This window comes from Syngnathus leptorhynchus, chromosome 2 (genome assembly GCF_054491065.1).
Source record: "Syngnathus leptorhynchus isolate UIUO chromosome 2, UIUO_Slep, whole genome shotgun sequence".
NCBI lineage: Eukaryota > Metazoa > Chordata > Actinopteri > Syngnathiformes > Syngnathidae > Syngnathus > Syngnathus leptorhynchus.
Genome location: NC_141196.1, coordinates 8,587,718 through 8,605,704, shown reverse-complemented (window position 1 = coordinate 8,605,704; position 17,987 = coordinate 8,587,718). Strand labels below are relative to the sequence as shown.

The window sequence follows — 17,987 nt, the reverse complement described above, 5'->3', positions numbered from 1 at the left end:
ACGGAACGGACGTCTGTGGGTGGATGGGAGACCAGGAACAGACTGGTCAAATCCACTTGTGGTCCTTTCACATCATTCAAACTTTGAGGAAAGTTTGTGATCAAAATATAAACCGAGATGTCATTTTTATTGACATTGTCATTAAAACTTCAACCAGATGAGAAAACACACAATTGGAAAAAAACGACCTAATAAATGTTTCTCGTGTTTTTCAAGGGTATTGAGTGTCCAGAAAAGTGCAATATATGTCTTAAAGCAGTCGAAGCAGTCGTAGTAGCTGTAGCAGCAGCAGTATAGTAGTGGTAGTAATAGTAGTAGTAGTAGAAGTAGTAGTAGTAGTCGTAATAGCATAGAGGAGGAAAGTTTGCTCTGAAGCAGCGTTTACCCAGGGCCTGTCTCCATTGAAACAAAGACCAGATTTGAAGGCTCGCTGACTGCGTTTATTTAAACCAAGGTTCGGGTTTCAAACTAGGTTTTAAAACTAGGGTTAGGGTTTCCAACGAGGGTTTCAACCTACTTTTAGGGTTTCTAAGATTAGGGTTTCTAACTAGGCTTTCAAACTAGGGTTTCCGACTAGGGTTTCCAACCAGTCTTGGGATCGCTAATTAGGGTTTCAAACTAGGGTTAGGGTTTCCGACTAGGGTTTCAAACCATGGTTCGGCTTTCAAACTAGGTTTTAAAACTAGGGTTAGGGTTTCCGATTAGGGTTTTAAAACCCTGTTAGGGTTTCGAACTAGGTTTTAAAACTAGGGTTAGGGTTTCCAACGGGGGTTTCACCCTACTTTTAGGGTTTGTAAGATTAGGGTTTCTAACTAGGCTCTAGGGTTAGGGTTTCCGACTAGGGTTTCCAACCAGTCTTGGGATCTCTAATTAGGGTTTCAAACTAGGGTTAGGGTTTCCGATTAGGGTTTTAAAACCCTGTTAGGGTTTCGAACTAGGTTTTAAAACTAGGGTTAGGGTTTCCAACGGGGGTTTCCCCTTACTTTTAGGGTTTCTAAGATTAGGGTTTCTAACTAGGCTTTAGGGTTAGGGTTTCCGACTAGGGTTTCCAACCAGTCTTGGGATCGCTAATTAGGGTTTCAAACTAGGGTTAGGGTTTCCGATTAGGGTTTTAAAACCCTGTTAGGGTTTCGAACTAGGTTTTAAAACTAGGGTTAGGGTTTCCAACGGGGGTTTCACCCTACTTTTAGGGTTTCTAAGATTAGGGTTTCTAACTAGGCTCTAGGGTTAGGGTTTCCGACTAGGGTTTCCAACCAGTCTTGGGATCGCTAATTAGGGTTTCAAACTAGGGTTAGGGTTTCCGATTAGGGTTTTAAAACCTGGTTAGGGTTTCGAACTAGGTTTTAAAACTAGGGTTAGGGTTTCCAACTGGGGTTTCCTCTTACTTTTAGGGTTTCTAAGATTAGGGTTTCTAACTAGGCTTTAGGGTTAGGGTTTCCGACTAGGGTTTCCAACCAGTCTTGGGATCGCTAATTAGGGTTTCAAACTAGGGTTAGGGTTTCCGATTAGGGTTTTAAAACCTGGTTAGGGTTTCGAACTAGGTTTTAAAACTAGGGTTAGGGTTTCCAACGGGGGTTTCACCCTACTTTTAGGGTTTCTAAGATTAGGGTTTCTAACTAGGCTCTAGGGTTAGGGTTTCCGACTAGGGTTTCCAACCAGTCTTGGGATCGCTAATTAGGGTTTCAAACTAGGGTTAGGGTTTCCGATTAGGGTTTTAAAACCTGGTTAGGGTTTCGAACTAGGTTTTAAAACTAGGGTTAGGGTTTCCAACGGGGGTTTCAAGCTACTTTTAGGGTTTCTAAGATTAGGGTTTCTAACTAGGCTCTAGGGTTAGGGTTTCCGACTAGGGTTTCCAACCAGTCTTGGGATCGCTAATTAGGGTTTCAAACTAGGGTTAGGGTTTCCGATTAGGGTTTTAAAACCTGGTTAGGGTTTCGAACTAGGTTTTAAAACTAGGGTTAGGGTTTCCAACGAGGGTTTCAAGCTACTTTTAGGGTTTCCAAGATTAGGGTTTCCAACTAGGCTTTCAAATTAGGGTTTCCGACTAGGGTTTCCAACCAGTCTTGGGATCGCTAATTAGGGTTTCAAACTAGGGTTAGGGTTTCCGATTAGGGTTTTAAAACCCTGTTAGGGTTTCGAACTAGGTTTTAAAACTAGGGTTAGGGTTTCCAACGGGGGTTTCAAGCTACTTTTAGGGTTTCTAAGATTAGGGTTTCTAACTAGGCTTTAGGGTTAGGGTTTCCAACTAGGGTTTCCAACCAGTCTTGGGATCGTTAATTAGGGTTTCAAACTAGGGTTAGGGTTTCCGATTAGGGTTTTAAAACTCTGTTAGGGTTTCGAACTAGGTTTTAAAACTAGGGTTAGGGTTTCCAACGGGGGTTTCCCCTTACTTTTAGGGTTTCTAAGATTAGGGTTTCTAACTAGGCTTTAGGGTTAGGGTTTCCGACTAGGGTTTCCAACCAGTCTTGGGATCGCTAATTAGGGTTTCAAACTAGGGTTAGGGTTTCCGATTAGGGTTTTAAAACCCTGTTAGGGTTTCGAACTAGGTTTTAAAACTAGGGTTAGGGTTTCCAACGGGGGTTTCACCCTACTTTTAGGGTTTCTAAGATTAGGGTTTCTAACTAGGCTCTAGGGTTAGGGTTTCCGACTAGGGTTTCCAACCAGTCTTGGGATCGCTAATTAGGGTTTCAAACTAGGGTTAGGGTTTCCGATTAGGGTTTTAAAACCTGGTTAGGGTTTCGAACTAGGTTTTAAAACTAGGGTTAGGGTTTCCAACGGGGGTTTCAAGCTACTTTTAGGGTTTCTAAGATTAGGGTTTCTAACTAGGCTCTAGGGTTAGGGTTTCCGACTAGGGTTTCCAACCAGTCTTGGGATCGCTAATTAGGGTTTCAAACTAGGGTTAGGGTTTCCGATTAGGGTTTTAAAACCTGGTTAGGGTTTCGAACTAGGTTTTAAAACTAGGGTTAGGGTTTCCAACGAGGGTTTCAAGCTACTTTTAGGGTTTCCAAGATTAGGGTTTCCAACTAGGCTTTCAAATTAGGGTTTCCGACTAGGGTTTCCAACCAGTCTTGGGATCGCTAATTAGGGTTTCAAACTAGGGTTAGGGTTTCCGATTAGGGTTTTAAAACCCTGTTAGGGTTTCGAACTAGGTTTTAAAACTAGGGTTAGGGTTTCCAACGGGGGTTTCAAGCTACTTTTAGGGTTTCTAAGATTAGGGTTTCTAACTAGGCTTTAGGGTTAGGGTTTCCAACTAGGGTTTCCAACCAGTCTTGGGATCGCAAATTAGGGTTTCAAACTAGGGTTAGGGTTTCCGATTAGGGTTTTAAAACTCTGTTAGGGTTTCGAACTAGGTTTTAAAACTAGGGTTAGGGTTTCCAACGGGGGTTTCCCCTTACTTTTAGGGTTTCTAAGATTAGGGTTTCTAACTAGGCTTTAGGGTTAGGGTTTCCGACTAGGGTTTCCAACCAGTCTTGGGATCGCTAATTAGGGTTTCAAACTAGGGTTAGGGTTTCCGATTAGGGTTTTAAAACCCTGTTAGGGTTTCGAACTAGGTTTTAAAACTAGGGTTAGGGTTTCCAACGGGGGTTTCACCCTACTTTTAGGGTTTCTAAGATTAGGGTTTCTAACTAGGCTCTAGGGTTAGGGTTTCCGACTAGGGTTTCCAACCAGTCTTGGGATCGCTAATTAGGGTTTCAAACTAGGGTTAGGGTTTCCGATTAGGGTTTTAAAACCTGGTTAGGGTTTCGAACTAGGTTTTAAAACTAGGGTTAGGGTTTCCAACGGGGGTTTCACCCTACTTTTAGGGTTTCCAAGATTAGGGTTTCTAACTAGGCTTTCTGACTAGGGTTTCCAACCAATCTTGGGGTCGCTATGAACTGAAACTGAGCTTGGAGGGCACTGCAGCTGGGTGGGTGTGGAGAGGCGGAGGCACTGGTTACCCCTGAATCCCAGTTGTCAAGTGCCAGACTTAAGGGTATTTTCCGATCTTCCCGGGAATTGTTTTTCCATATTTTGACCCATTCCCCTTAGGGAACACAACCAATCTTCATCAGCATATTTTGAAAAATGTTCTTTGTTTGTAAAAAAAAATGTTTCATAGTTTTGCAGGCCCCCTGAGAAAAAAAAATACGTACAGAATATCTTCTCATTCATTTGTACTTTGATACATTTATCTCACAAACAGAAGGTAAAGTTTCACTTCGGTTTATTTTTGTACAGCGTTTCAATTGTACAGCAAGCCTTCAACCAGCAGAGAGCGCTGTCAGTACTCACATTGATGCTTCATGTCCTCACATAAAGATGAAGTTGATCCGGTTGCTTTATTTGACACCAAGTATTTTTAAGTGAACAGTTACTCTCTGGTTTGTCGTACAAAACCGATTTTTCAAAGGTCAGCACACCATCTGGTAATTCTATATAAATGCTGACGATGGGTACAAATGAGCCAAGAAGCAGGAGTGCTGTTGAAGCAAGCACGCAGTTGAAATGAAGCAAACAGCTGGATGAAGTCAAGTCTATCCATTTACGCTCTCCCAGCGTTCGGGCCATGTTGCTGAGTGCTAATGTGTTTGTGAGGGCTGCTTTTGCCGCAGGAGCACGACTCAGAGGAGCAAGCAGAACAAATAAGTGTTCCGATAAAGCTGCCTTACCTTATTTTTACTGAACCAGCAAAGAACGGAAAGAAGTGAGACAATGGATTTCAGTGACATGTCACGTGAACACAATTTAAAGGTGTTTTAAAAGAAGTGTGCACCGACAACAGCCAAATGAAAATAAGAACGACATGAATGAAGCTTGACTGCCGATTTGAACCGATAAGAATTTTGAAGGAAGGACTTTACACATATCTGCTTTGTATCTCATTCATCGTTCTCATTCCTTTCCCTCCTTGACACTTGTTTGAGGGGGAAAAGCGGCAATAACAAAGTACAGTGAAAATGAATGGGAGTGGAATGGGACTTGGGCATCTAGTTCATCTCCTGCTGCTCAGCCGCCAGGGACGGAAGTTCAGCGTCAACTGGCTCACTCGATCCATATTTGTTCTTTAAAGACCGTCCCAAAAACAGCCAATACTCCTTGCGGATGGTGTCCTTCTCCTCGGCTAAAAGTTCACAAATCTTGGAAGGGAAAAACAAATACACACGTCTCAGACTGCAAAGTAACACTAGACAGTCAAATGACTTACTTCAAGAGCTCTTTTTAAAGTTTCCACTCGGTCTTTCTCTGATTGTCCTTTTTGACTGCTGTTCTCCAAAGCATCCTCGTAACAATCAAAGAGAAATGCCAGAAGGTAAGATGAACAACGCGTCTCCTTTAGCACCAGGACTTTCTCAAGCAGCCCGGGCTGAGACGATAAACCTCTGTCTTGAAGCATCCTGAAGGAGAAACAAAAACCAGTATCAGTCAGAAATAAAGATTGACGTATCCACTTCAGACAAATTGAGAATCAATCATATGGAGTCAAATCTTGATTCACAAAACAGTCCTGAGTTTTTATTTTATTTTTATATATGAACTTTTGTTGGCAAATGCCTTACCCTTTCAAATAGTTCCACGCACTTTCATTGTGGGGGGCCTTTTTGATCTGGGTCAGACAGTATCTTACATGAAAATACAAATAAAAGGAACATTAAGTCAGTTAGGAAGCAATCATTTCCAAAACATAACTCAACACTTGAGATTTACGCTTTTCGGTTTTCTGTCATACACATGCAAGGACTGTTGACAGTTTCTGAGACAGATGTGATCTGAAGAAGCTTTCGGCAAAAGTGCCACACTTACTCAATCTCTCTCTCAAGAATGACTTGATCTGAGAACCCTGTCGTGTGTGTGATGACAAAATGCCTCTGGTTCCACGCAGAATTATTCCTCACATCTTCATCCAAGAGATTTTCCACAAACTCCAGCTCGTTGTCCCACAGTTTATACTCCTGAAAGTTTGATGAAGGGGTAGCAAAAATAAATACAACTAAAACTTTCGAGCACGGAGTACATTGGTACATTTCGACTCTTCCTAATGTAGTCTTCATCTGCCAGCTTTTCATAACAAAAAGTGAGACATAGACAAAGAAATATTGGATAAAACCCTATCCCAACATCATAACTCATACACAACATTCTCTGATTGACCCCAAATAAAATTCAGCTGTTCTTCAAGTAGCACAACTAACCTGGATGACCCACTGTCTGTGCTGCCAGGCATGGTAGTTCTTTGCATCTTGGCTGAGGATGTCTGCAATGAACTCCAGCTCCTCTGAGGGATCATTCAACCACTCGACCACGATACGTCTGTGATGCCTGGAAGTGAGAACAACTTGCTTGCTGATTCGGTCCATAAAAATACAACAAAACTGCAAAATCTGAATTAAAAAAACGGATTCAATGATTTAGCACAAACAAATGTTCCGTTGAAGCATTTATTGCATACACTCACCAAACTTGGTAGTTTTTAGGTTGATCTTCAATGATGGCTGTAATGTACCTCATTTCCTCCCTCAGGTCCTTTGACAACGCTTTTAATAGTACCCGCCTGTAGTGCCTGCACGTTTCCACATAACAGTACAGAACCATTATTATGAGGCCAAAAAATATTTTAAAATATATGACTTTAGGATCGTGTTACGTATGAACAACCCTTTAGAGAACGATCACAGTGTGCTATTTAAAAATGGAGGCTACGGTAACTCCAAATAAAATAAATTCAAACTGTGATCTCACCACACTGTGTAATTTGCAGCGTTCAGCTCAATAGCATCTGCTGTCAAGGCAAAAGCTCGTTCACTCTTTTCGTCATTCTTCAGCAGGGCACGGAAATAGTCAAAAACATCAGAGACTGTTGGGAAAAACAAAAACAGCTTGAAATATTCGACACGTTAATAGACAAAGTGGTGCGCGGTGATTTCTTGGAATCGTTTTCCATTCAATAAATAAAAGTTACTTAGAAATAGATTTTTCTGGCGTTGTCTGTCAGATATTAAAACTGCCAATCGGCTTCATTAGAGTAAACATTTAAGTGAGACAAAATATACAAGCAAAGAGGAAACATGCTTTTTAACTGCACTGTAAATCTTTGGGAACTTGACAAAGCCACGTTGCAGACAGCATTTCAAAACTTTGTCAGCCAGCAAAAAAAAAAGCCAAATATTTGACCAAATTTACACTTTTCAGAATAAGCAATCTTGACAACAGGATTTGGTCCATCATCTTGAGGAACAGGTTCCAAGTCAGCCCACTCTTTCCTGTCTCTGAAACACACAACACGAACTTTGGCAGTTGACAATTTTGAAATTAATAAGAAAACTCATGTTTAAGAATCAGACTTAAACACAATTACAGCAGTCAAAAAGTAAAAAAAAAAAAAAAAGCTGTTCAGTGACTTGTGTACTAAATAAGTGCAAAATACAAATTGCTGCTTGACCCCCAAATATTTCCATTCACATTCAGAAGTGAACGCTACATTTGGTTGAACTAAATGAGGAGATAGCTAGTTGGACCCAACTACGTTTGTGTAATGAAATAATACCTGTAAAAAGTATATCGATGAATATCAAAGTCATCGTCAACGTGGTCTCCCGCCTCTACATTAAACTCGTTATCATCCTTAAATGTCACAGAATCGTTGGAATAATCCTCAATCCCCGACATTGCTCACTTGTTAGCTTGTCAATCACAATGCTCGGGGAAGGAACGGCTACTACGCAATTTCCGGGTTGAGTCGAAGTTGCATTTAAGGCCAATGGGAAATTTTGCTACAATAGAAAAACTGTTGAAACTTTCTCACGTTGCAGTTGTCTATGCATGAATTTAACACTCCACCGACTATGCAGTTCTGTCCTAACATGAAAAGTAATTTCCGTTATAGCATTAAGCCATTAATTTATACATACAGAATATGAACACCCCACTATGCTGCTCTATCTCAATATGAAACATATGTTAAATTATTGGATCGATTGAATTCTTTGTACACAGTAATTAAATACGCTGGCAATGTAATTTTGTCTTGGTACAAAATTAATTTTGCTATTAAGACTTATTTCAAGTTGAGATGGTACACATTTAAGACGAAATAAATAGAAACTATAATTAACAATGCTGTATACGTATATATCTTATAATAAAAATTTGTGGAGTACAAAATATTGAAACTTAAAATATCACATTCAGATGATCTGCATTGGACCATCCAGATAGTCCGGTTGCTGGTTTGTGTTATAAATAATTCCACCAAAGCCAAGGTCAAACTGAATTTTATTTGTAGTTGATGACTCTGAACATTATAAAAATAAATAGATGATTCACAGTCAGTGGATCATAATACAAAGTGTTATCAAAATTATGCATCAGCAAGAATGAAGAATTGAACACATGCATTATTCACCTTTCCACCAACTTAAACTGTATTTGGTGAGAACATTCCTTGAACTGTCTAGCAAATCTGTTTTCCCAACACCGCCACCAGCTGATTGAATAAAAAAATCATCTTTTGCACTAGACAGACTGGTTATTTTTTTCTTGTTGACCTCACCAAAGTGTTCAGTGACTGTCTTCTTGATCCGATCCATATTTTTCAATATAACGTCTGGAAAGAAAATAGGGAAGTGGGAGTGTTACACACCTTAATATGGGTTAACACGGTTACTGACATACTTATTATATTCAGCTTCTTCAAGTGACATAATAATATCGAGGTTCTGCTGGAGGTAATTATCAGTGCCTGTATTTTTCAATCAGTGCTATTTTATAGTTACAAATGTGTCCTCTGATAAAAAGCTAGGTCCTGCTTAAACCAAGATTTAGGAACCAATCCATATCATTTTGTAATGGAAATGGCAGCCTCTTTCTCTTTTGTGCTAATAGCGGATGCTGCAATATGTCACAACAGTAATGAGCACAAGTAATTCAAACCTTCTTGCAAAATTGTACAGCGCTTCTTTCCGCTCTTGAAGGGACAAATGCCTGTCAACAGCTGATTTCCCAAAAGATTTTGCAGCAGGCTGTGGAGAACACAAAAAGAAATTCAAATCACATCAAGATCAATTGATTTAAAAAATGTGTATGAATTTAAATTTCAAAATTGAAATTCAAAATTACCATTAATGTCTGAGCACAAGTGGAAGAAAAAGTGCTGTTCACTGAAGCCCCAAATGGCGACTCCTCCGAATCTTCCGCTGAAGATCCCTCCTTATATTCCAACAGGTTTGTTATGGTGACGTTAACACAACTGGTTTTGGCTGCAAGATCACCAAAAGGCAACTTTCAGATTCGGGTGAGGAAACGTAGGTCATACTTGACATTTTATCTTTACTGGTCAACTTGACTGCCACGGTCCCAGTTAACTGGCCACTTTATTGATTGCTGAGCACTTTCTCAACGTCCCAATTAAAGTCAACTCCTGGTTTGGCGTATGATGTTGAAGCAGCTCAATGCAATTGCTTTTCAAACAAGATTAGATTTTGCTGAGGACAGCACAAGTTGGATGTCGGGAGTAAGAGTGTGCTGGCTGCGTCATACCCAAGTCCTTTGTGATGACGCTCAGGGGGACGTGGGGCAGTACATCCTTCACCTGCTGGGCCATTTGAGCTATCCGAGGCTCATCGGTTCCCTGCGCCGTGAAACCGAGGCCAATGGAGCCAGGTCGTAAGCCTAACGGGAGAAAGACATCATCCATCAAAGTACGAACGCGGCGCGGTGAAGTTTGTTGGCGTCCCGTTGATTTATTCGCTTACTCGTAGACGTTTGTGGGAGGGCGTGTCGTTTCCTTTTGATGTGCTCGGCTTTGTCGGCCTTAGTGATCTTGGTTGTGACCAAGCCAAGTTCGCAGGCGAGTAGCTGGAAGGACAAAATCACGCAGTAATCGCAGTTTAATTGGAACGGAAGTGAGCACTTACAAACGGTAGCCAGCCAAAGCACAGCAATAACATGACAATGCAGATTAGCAAATTGCTACTCAAGTGGCTTTATTTTACCTCCTGGACTTTGTTGGCAAACTCCTGTGAAGACTCACCATCCTCTCGTGAAACTGATGGCAACCAACTGTCGGCAGAAGGGGAAAAGTTAGGATATTTGGACAACTATTAAGCACACACACACAAACAAAAAGTCTCATCTGATTGGAATTAAATAGAGGTGTTACGTGAGACTTTCTTTTCCTCTTTGGAAGCTTCGAATTAACCGCTTGAGCAATTCACGGAAAACTAATTCGCTTTGGTGCCAGATGAGTTGCGACTTTTCTATCATATCATGACAAGATTTTGTACTGTAGTACATACTGTACATATGTTGACAGTTTAACCAAGATGAAAGAGATAATGATACAAAGATATTTAGTACCTTACATGATACACTGTAACTGGAGAAAAAAATGTCCATAACAGCTCTGTCAACCAACTGCTCTCAGGTGTGCTCTGCAGACAAATATAGACGGATATATATCAATACTTCCAAAAGAAGTTTTGAAATAGCTTCCTAACAAACAATGGAAATCTAATCGCTACCTCAAATAACAGCTTAAGTCAATTATATTACCAAAGCAATCAGAGGTCTTGCAACCCTCAAGGCCACAGGTTGAATGGAGTCTGTCAGAGAAAAGGGCCAAGAACTGAGAAAGAAGAAGACAGATAGATTGGTTAGAACGTGCACAAATCCGTTGAACATTATCAAAAATAATTATGAACAAATTTGTCTGAATGGGCACAGGCAAGCTCACGTGTTGGAAATATTCTTTTCATGGGAAAATACAAAGAAAATCAGATCTGAAGACACAGGGGCCTTTAAGTGGCTGCACCGACCTGAACTTTAGCAGGCCGGCGCGTCCATTCGTGGTGTCCTCTTCAGGGAGGAGCAGCAATGGTGAGGCACCTTCGGTGGAGCAGTACCTCTGAAGCGACTCGCCTATCGCTCCCCTGCCAAGCGCAGAGTGCACTTCCATGAAGCCTCTGGCCCAACATACGAAACCTGTGGAGCCCTCAAACTGGGGCTGATGAGAACACAGATTGCTCAGTTCACACGTTGGGCCATTCAGTATTCATACAGTACATTTACAGCAGTGAGCATCAAAGGATGGGCTTTGATTGACTCAATTTCAGCCCAAACTGTAAATCAGTCGCACAAAACTTGTTCCACGTTGGAGAGTTAAGTGTACCTTCAGTAAAATAAGAGATCAAGACAGAATGACTCACAGTGCAGCAGGGGGTCAGGAGGTTGATTATATTGTGATCAAACTCTGTCACGTGATTGCATATGTAAAGTTTGGTATTTTTGTCTCTAGATCGAGGATTTTGCTGCCTCACGTGCATTCCCAAGACTGAGCACATAATCCTCACAATGAATCTGTTACGACAGAGAGAAAAAACAAGTATTTGCATGAAACAGTGTGAGCGAGCACGTTTACATTCAGTGACAACATTTACAACAATCAAATTTGCCGTACGAGAAAGAAAAATACGGATAATGTACATTTACATACCGTCTTAGAAAACTTTCAGGTAGTGCACAGCTGACCAAGAATACATGGACACCAATAAAAATCCTCAATAACATTAAACAAATGCCAACTGGAAAGTAAATCACCAACAGCAGAAAGACAAGTGTGTCTTTGGGTAACCTGTGCAAATCAAATGGGAATAATGAGGCAGATAACATAGAAAATTATATCAAATATTCAAAAACGACATTTTGGAAATTCTTGGAATCAATTTCATTTATTGGTATTCGTACAGAGCGAAATTAGTTGACCTGTCACCTCAACCAGCTTTTACTTTTGACACGTAGCAATAATGTCTCGCAAATGTGATACGTTTAACAAGTTGTATAATAACCATTTGGATCGAAGCATTAGCTCACATCGAAATGAGGTCTTGTTTATAGATTTCCAGTCTATATCGCTGCAAAGGTAATTTAATGGCCAATTGCGAAGATGTGGCAGCTAGCGTTACATAACCTTCAATGACTTACCGGCAAAAGTCGATCATATCTTCAATAACCGGAGTCTCCATGTCTGCCCCGTCAAATCTTAACGCAAGAGGACACTGTTATAAAAGCAACAACCAAATGCTTCTACCTAAAAATAAATGGCTCATCACGTTCAGAGTAACAACCGTGTCATTCTAAGGACACGCAGCCAGCAAACCTCTGTGGAAGTTATTGTTTACTCGAGGATGTGACGAAATTTGGATTGAAACCTTATTACAAAACCACAAGTGCAAGTTTACGAGTTAGCTGAAAATTCGGTTCTGTTAGCAAGGCTGAGTATTCGTTCCGATAACCTTAGCTGGATCACTTCCGGGGCAGATTCATCAAAGTAAAACCAACAACCATGGAAAGAGAAAGGAAAAAACGGTAATAACATGATGTTACGATCGTTGATAACGTACTATAATAGTAGATCAAAAGCAAAATTACAAAATATTGCAAAGGTTTGTTCCGGCTGGTTAACATGTCTTACATAGTGAAAATACGTCAGCTATTTCAGAAGGTAGTTTAGTGCGTTACTAAACCTACGTTAGAGTTTTACTTTCAAAATAAAAGCATCATCCACACTTGTGTTGTCCTCATGTGGGCATGTACTATACTTCATCACACGTACTGTAAATTAATTTCTTTTAAAGTTAATTTTACTAAGTGAGTAATTACTCGTTACCTTACGTTACAAAACGACTGTGATTAAAAAATGTCGGCAACAGAAGTTCTTGAACGCACCATCTGATATCACTGGCTCCGCCCACAAAGCCGTTCCAGGATTTGTTTGGCAACAACAGCTTCTCTCGCTTGTGCTAAAAAAAACAAAATCGTTTGTTTTGGCAGGAAATCAATTTGCCTGCATTTTAACAGAACGATCTGCACACTCGGCCTCTTCTTTTCACTCGAACGACATGGCGTTGAGGTGTCAGGCCTTTGTCTGTGTGGCCTTGGCCGCTCTATTCGGCGCTACGCTCGGACTCGGTAATGACATGGACCGGCCTCTATTGGGACCTCCGGGTTCCCCGATCCAAGTGACGGAGAGCGACCCGGGTTTGAAGAAGGCGCTGCAGTTCGCTCAGGAGCGCTACAACTTGGGCTCCAACGCGATGCACCTCCGCAAAGTCAGCCGACTCATCTCCGCAACCAAACAGGTCGGAATAGGATGACCACAATTTAAAATGTAATCGTTTAAAAGTTTAATAGTATACTTCATATATATCTATGTTTTGATGTTTTTCAAATATAAGTACCTGTTGTCAATATCTGTTTCTTGCTATGTTGAAAGTGCGTCAGGCTTGTAGTCGGCTTAATTTAAAGTCATTTGATGCACAGTCGTGTCTTTTTGAAATGACAGTACAAATAGAAAGCATTGCTTTGCACACGCTAACTTGATGAAATCGTATGAGGAAAATGTTTATTTACCAAATGAATTCTAACTCCATCAGATTAATGACATCTCAATCGTTTCTTGTTTACCTAAACGGAAATGGCGTGTTGACAGTTTCCAAATGATTGCCTTTTGTCACGCTGGCATTGTGACAGATCAAGTTCAACAACTGAAAAAAACCTGCAGCAATCCAACAAGAATATTACACGCCAAAGCGTGAAAGAAATTTGGACCAACCTGAAACAAAGGAAGATTTACACAAGATTAAAATGTCAATTTTCCGAAAATAAATTTGCATATTTTTGGGATAAATATAGTCAGTTTTTTGAGAAAAAGCAAATATTTTAATCTTCTTTCATACCAATCAGGACAATGTATAAATAACTGAATGAGATGCTTTTTTAAATCACAATATACATATTTTTTTAATTTTCCAGCTGATCAAGGGTATCCGCTACACTATAACAGTAGAGATGAGTAATACTCAGTGCAAGAAATCCACCATGCTCCGAACTTGTGACTTCTATCCCGAGTTCCAACAGCTCAAGGTAGGCAGGCTGTCTTGTTTTCGTTCCAATTCAGCTGTGTTGTTTCTTGTCATGTGACCTCGACACCACAGACGTGCACACTCAGTCGTTCATTGTTTTCACAGCTCAATGTAAATGTAGACATTGCACCAGTCGGAATCAATTTAAAAGGATTCTTGATGAACTATTAAACTTGTTTTTTTTGTTGTTTTTCCTGTTAGACTGAGGTTTGTGTGTTTGAAATCTGGGACATACCCTGGCAGGAAACTTCGAATTTGCTCAGACAGAAATGTCAACCAAAGGGTAAGTAAGCAAATAAGTGAGCAAATATTGCCAAAGCAAGGGTGAAGGTTGTTTGAAATACATATTGTTGCTATTTCTATACATGCAGCAATTCATATTCATCTCAATTGGTCTCAAATCACTTGCAGCGTTTCTTGAAGCAGATGTCCCAAAATGAAGTATGACTTTCTATAACCCATGGTTACATAATGTCAGTGTCATACGTTATGCCAAGGCCATATAGAGTTGAGCTTTACCCCGGCAAGGCACGTCAGTGGGATGTTTATACCTACATTTTGTTCTATTCCTAATTATTTATAAACAGATCTCTGGTTTTTGAAACCCTAAACCTAGTTTAAAACCCTACTGTGAAACCCAAACCCTAATTTGAAACCCTAACCCTATAGAAAGCCCTACTTTGAAACACTAACCTTCATTTGAAACCCATATTTTGAAACAAATAAAAAGTCAAAAATAGAAAGATGGTGATTTTGATGGTAATTTTCAAAATAAAAGCTTGACTATACATGTTCATTTTCAATGGTCTATGTGCGAATGGGTTTTACCAGTGTCCATTTCATATCAGTCTTTCCACAACTGGCTCAACTTGATGGTTATCTCAGTTTTACAACACTAAGTTCTATACATGATAGTCATAGTAATTTATTCCAACTTGAAATAAATATTCCGATTTCTTTCTCACCAGCTATACCAGATGAAACAACCACAGTTAAGGACGCTTCACCTGACCAGCCTCTGGAGGTAAAAAAAAAAAAAAATAAGAAACATCATGCAGACATTAAATGTAACTGTGGTTGAGTAAATATATTTCCAATCAAGTTGAACCTCTGGATAAGATTTGCCTTGTTTAGCGTGTGTTGACCTTCTTTTTTTTTTACCAGGAATCTGTGGAATTGCTGGGACTTTTCAAAGACTTCATGATTAAATACAATAAAGTCTATAACACCCAAGAGGGTGAGTATGTCTACAGTATACTGCACATTCCACAACTTCAGATGAATATCAGGAATGTGGTGGCGAGAACAAAAACACCCAGGCCTCTGCGTAAAATGCTGCCTTTCCCGAATGTCGTGTGAGCTGCTAGTGGACATGACAATGCAGACAATCAACAAACACAATTGAATAGAATTCGTTTTTTTCTATACAGTATCTTGTGATGTTTTTTTTTTTTTTTTTACACTGCACAAGCAAAACAAAAATGTAAACTTCATTTCCTCTTGTACTCATTGGCATTTCATGTTACTAATTCAGTTTATTTCAATACACAAATTGTGGTTATCATATTTGTATATATTTTTTTTAAATTTTGTACTCTCCAGAGTCTGAGCGACGCTTGCAGATCTTTCATGAAAATGTTAAGACCGCGGCAAAAATCCAGTCTATAGATAAAGGATCTGCAGAGTACGGCATCACCAAGTTCAGTGACCTCACTGGTGCGTATCCCACCACACTGTTTCCAGACACAAAAATAATCTTTGGTTCTGTTTTTCGATCTACAGTTGCTTTCAAAAGATAGTCATCAGTTTCTCTTTGCTTGCAGAGGAAGAGTTTCGCTCAATTTACCTGAACCCGCTGCTGAGCCAGTGGACTCTTCAGCGACCAATGAAATTGGCACCCTCAGCTCGAAGCCCCGCCCCTGCCAGCTGGGATTGGAGGGATCACGGTGCTGTTAGTCCTGTTAAGAACCAGGTACCACCTCAGTGGAAAGAGTTACATGTCAAATAGAATATCAGCAATATAACTCACATTGCCTGCTTTCTCTTGATGTGCTTTTTTTTTTTTACTCTCTTGTTTGTGTCTTGTAGGGTATGTGTGGATCTTGCTGGGCATTTTCAGTCACAGGTAACATCGAAGGGCAGTGGTTTCTGAAAAACGGAACTCTGCAGTCATTGTCGGAACAAGGTAATGTTCAGCCGCAGAAATTTGTTTCGTTATACAAGCATGAGTTGATGTGTGTATTTCTTTTACTTGTGGGTTTCAGAGCTGGTGGACTGTGACGGGCTGGATCAGGCGTGCAGAGGCGGGTTGCCATCGAATGCTTATGAAGCCATTGAGAATCTCGGTAAATCCCGTTGTTCCGAGCGGTACTTAAAAAACTTTTAAGCTTTGTGCTGATTGTGGTCCCCGTGCGTGCGCGCCAAGGCGGTCTGGAGTTGGAGAGTGACTATTCCTACTCTGGCCATAAGCAGAAGTGTGACTTCACCAGCTGGAAGGTGGCCGCCTACATCAACAGCTCTGTGGAGTTGTCCAAAGATGAGAATGGTGAGAGCACAAAGATGCCCAAAAAAAATTTGAACTGACATTTTAATGTGAAGATGTAACACACAAAGCCAATTTGCTGTAGAAACAAAGGTTTTGCCCCCGACCATGTAAAGTTGCCTAAAGGCAGCATTACAGTTGTAGCAAATGTTACTATGTGTGTTGGATTTTTTTTTTTTTTCCTCTCAGAAATTGCAGCTTGGTTGGCTGAGAATGGCCCCGTCTCTGTAGCTCTGAATGCTTTTGCAATGCAGGTAAAATAAAGCATCAGCGTTTACTTCACTGAGAAGAAGTAGTGATTAGGATGTCTAATTCCTTTTATTTGACTTGTTGTTTAGTTTTACAAGAAGGGTGTGTCTCACCCATTTAAGATCTTCTGTAATCCTTGGATGATTGACCATGCAGTGCTTCTGGTGGGCTATGGAGACCGTAAGTCAAGTTTTGATGAATTCCTTGAATTCTATGATTGGTAGTTCAATGGTTCAAATAACAGACTACTTCTTTAACAGGGTGATAGAAAGTAGTCTCAGAGTTTATTAGGGAATCCGCAACATAAACTGGGAGTTTAAGATCAGGGGATGTTCGAGAATAATTGTCAATGTTTTGTATATGTGAAGCCCTTTGAGTCTTGCCTGTGATTTAGGGCTATATAAATAAACTTGACTTGACTCGATAAAGAATAATAATACACAAATCATTGACATGTTAAGTTTGAATGTTTTGTGTTAAAATAGCGTTACAAAGTAGACCTCACCTGATCATTATGTTTTGTTTTCTTTTCAGGTAAAGGAATTCCATTCTGGGCCATCAAAAACAGCTGGGGAGAAGATTATGGAGAGCAGGTAATAAATCCAAGGCAAAAGTTTTTCAGTCTTTGTGGGTACCAAAATGACAACTGAGCACAATAAAACGTCATCTGTTGTTTGCTGATGCTTTTCTCTCTCACACAGGGTTACTACTACCTATACAGGGGCTCCAGTGCATGTGGCATCAACAGGATGGCTTCATCTGCTGTTGTCAGCTAAAAAAAAAAAAAAAAGTTGCACTTTCTTGCTTTCATCCGCATATAGACAATACCATCATGTGAACACACATTTGAGCGAGACTGCACAACATTCCCACACCCACACGACCTCCTATAATGTTACTGTTAAACCAAACTAGTCATCCTTAAAATGCATGCCAGCGCTACTGCTACTAATTTTAGAATGATTGATTGAAATTGGAAATTATTTTACAGTAGATTTTATGTCAATCACTGGTTTTGAATCATTTTGTCTGACAGTAAATTTCTGTATGAGGCACTTGTCATAGTTAGGCCACTGTGCTGTGAATTTTAATCTCCATTTTGTTAACATTGGCTGAGTAAACTTTAACTTTGAACTGGGTGGTTTGCTTTATTTGTTGGAAGCTGTGCGAAATAAATGAAATTGGATTTAAAATGAAAGGCTCAACCTTTTTTAAGATTTCTCTTTACTTGCATAAACAAGTTGTATAGTGTCACCTGCAGAGGTTGACATAAATTAGGAGGCTATTTTGACAAAAAAGGA

General features: G+C 40.1%; 3 protein-coding genes across 3 annotated transcripts; 1 reads left to right on the top strand and 2 right to left on the bottom strand.

Annotated features, from left to right (window-relative positions):
• Positions 1-4,187: 4,187 nt before the first annotated feature.
• Positions 4,188-7,716, bottom strand: fnta (farnesyltransferase, CAAX box, subunit alpha). Its single transcript, XM_085906533.1, has 9 exons — positions 7,523-7,716; positions 7,159-7,244; positions 6,718-6,832; positions 6,434-6,538; positions 6,171-6,297; positions 5,782-5,930; positions 5,538-5,600; positions 5,186-5,375; positions 4,188-5,117 (listed from the first exon to the last, which is right to left on the bottom strand). The coding sequence occupies exons 1-9, from the start codon at positions 7,642-7,644 to the stop codon at positions 4,968-4,970; spliced, it is 1,107 nt and encodes a 368-aa protein (XP_085762659.1). The 5' UTR covers positions 7,645-7,716; the 3' UTR covers positions 4,188-4,967.
• A 517-nt stretch (positions 7,717-8,233) lies between these two features.
• On the bottom strand, positions 8,234-12,464 carry aup1 (AUP1 lipid droplet regulating VLDL assembly factor). The gene is made up of 13 exons (XM_085903140.1): positions 12,446-12,464; positions 11,956-12,012; positions 11,468-11,605; positions 11,181-11,331; positions 10,791-10,978; positions 10,528-10,600; positions 10,333-10,406; positions 9,969-10,035; positions 9,729-9,831; positions 9,514-9,645; positions 9,094-9,233; positions 8,908-8,996; positions 8,234-8,581 (listed from the first exon to the last, which is right to left on the bottom strand). The coding sequence occupies exons 2-13, from the start codon at positions 11,994-11,996 to the stop codon at positions 8,536-8,538; spliced, it is 1,242 nt and encodes a 413-aa protein (XP_085759266.1). The 5' UTR covers positions 11,997-12,012; positions 12,446-12,464; the 3' UTR covers positions 8,234-8,535.
• A 248-nt stretch (positions 12,465-12,712) lies between these two features.
• ctsf (cathepsin F) lies at positions 12,713-17,884 on the top strand. Its single transcript, XM_085903114.1, has 14 exons — positions 12,713-13,112; positions 13,786-13,896; positions 14,097-14,178; positions 14,864-14,919; positions 15,060-15,132; positions 15,498-15,611; positions 15,719-15,867; positions 15,984-16,080; positions 16,160-16,240; positions 16,321-16,440; positions 16,627-16,691; positions 16,776-16,866; positions 17,221-17,279; positions 17,388-17,884. Exons 1-14 carry the CDS (start codon positions 12,873-12,875, stop codon positions 17,460-17,462), a joined length of 1,413 nt encoding a protein of 470 aa, XP_085759240.1. The 5' UTR covers positions 12,713-12,872; the 3' UTR covers positions 17,463-17,884.
• Positions 17,885-17,987: the final 103 nt, after the last annotated feature.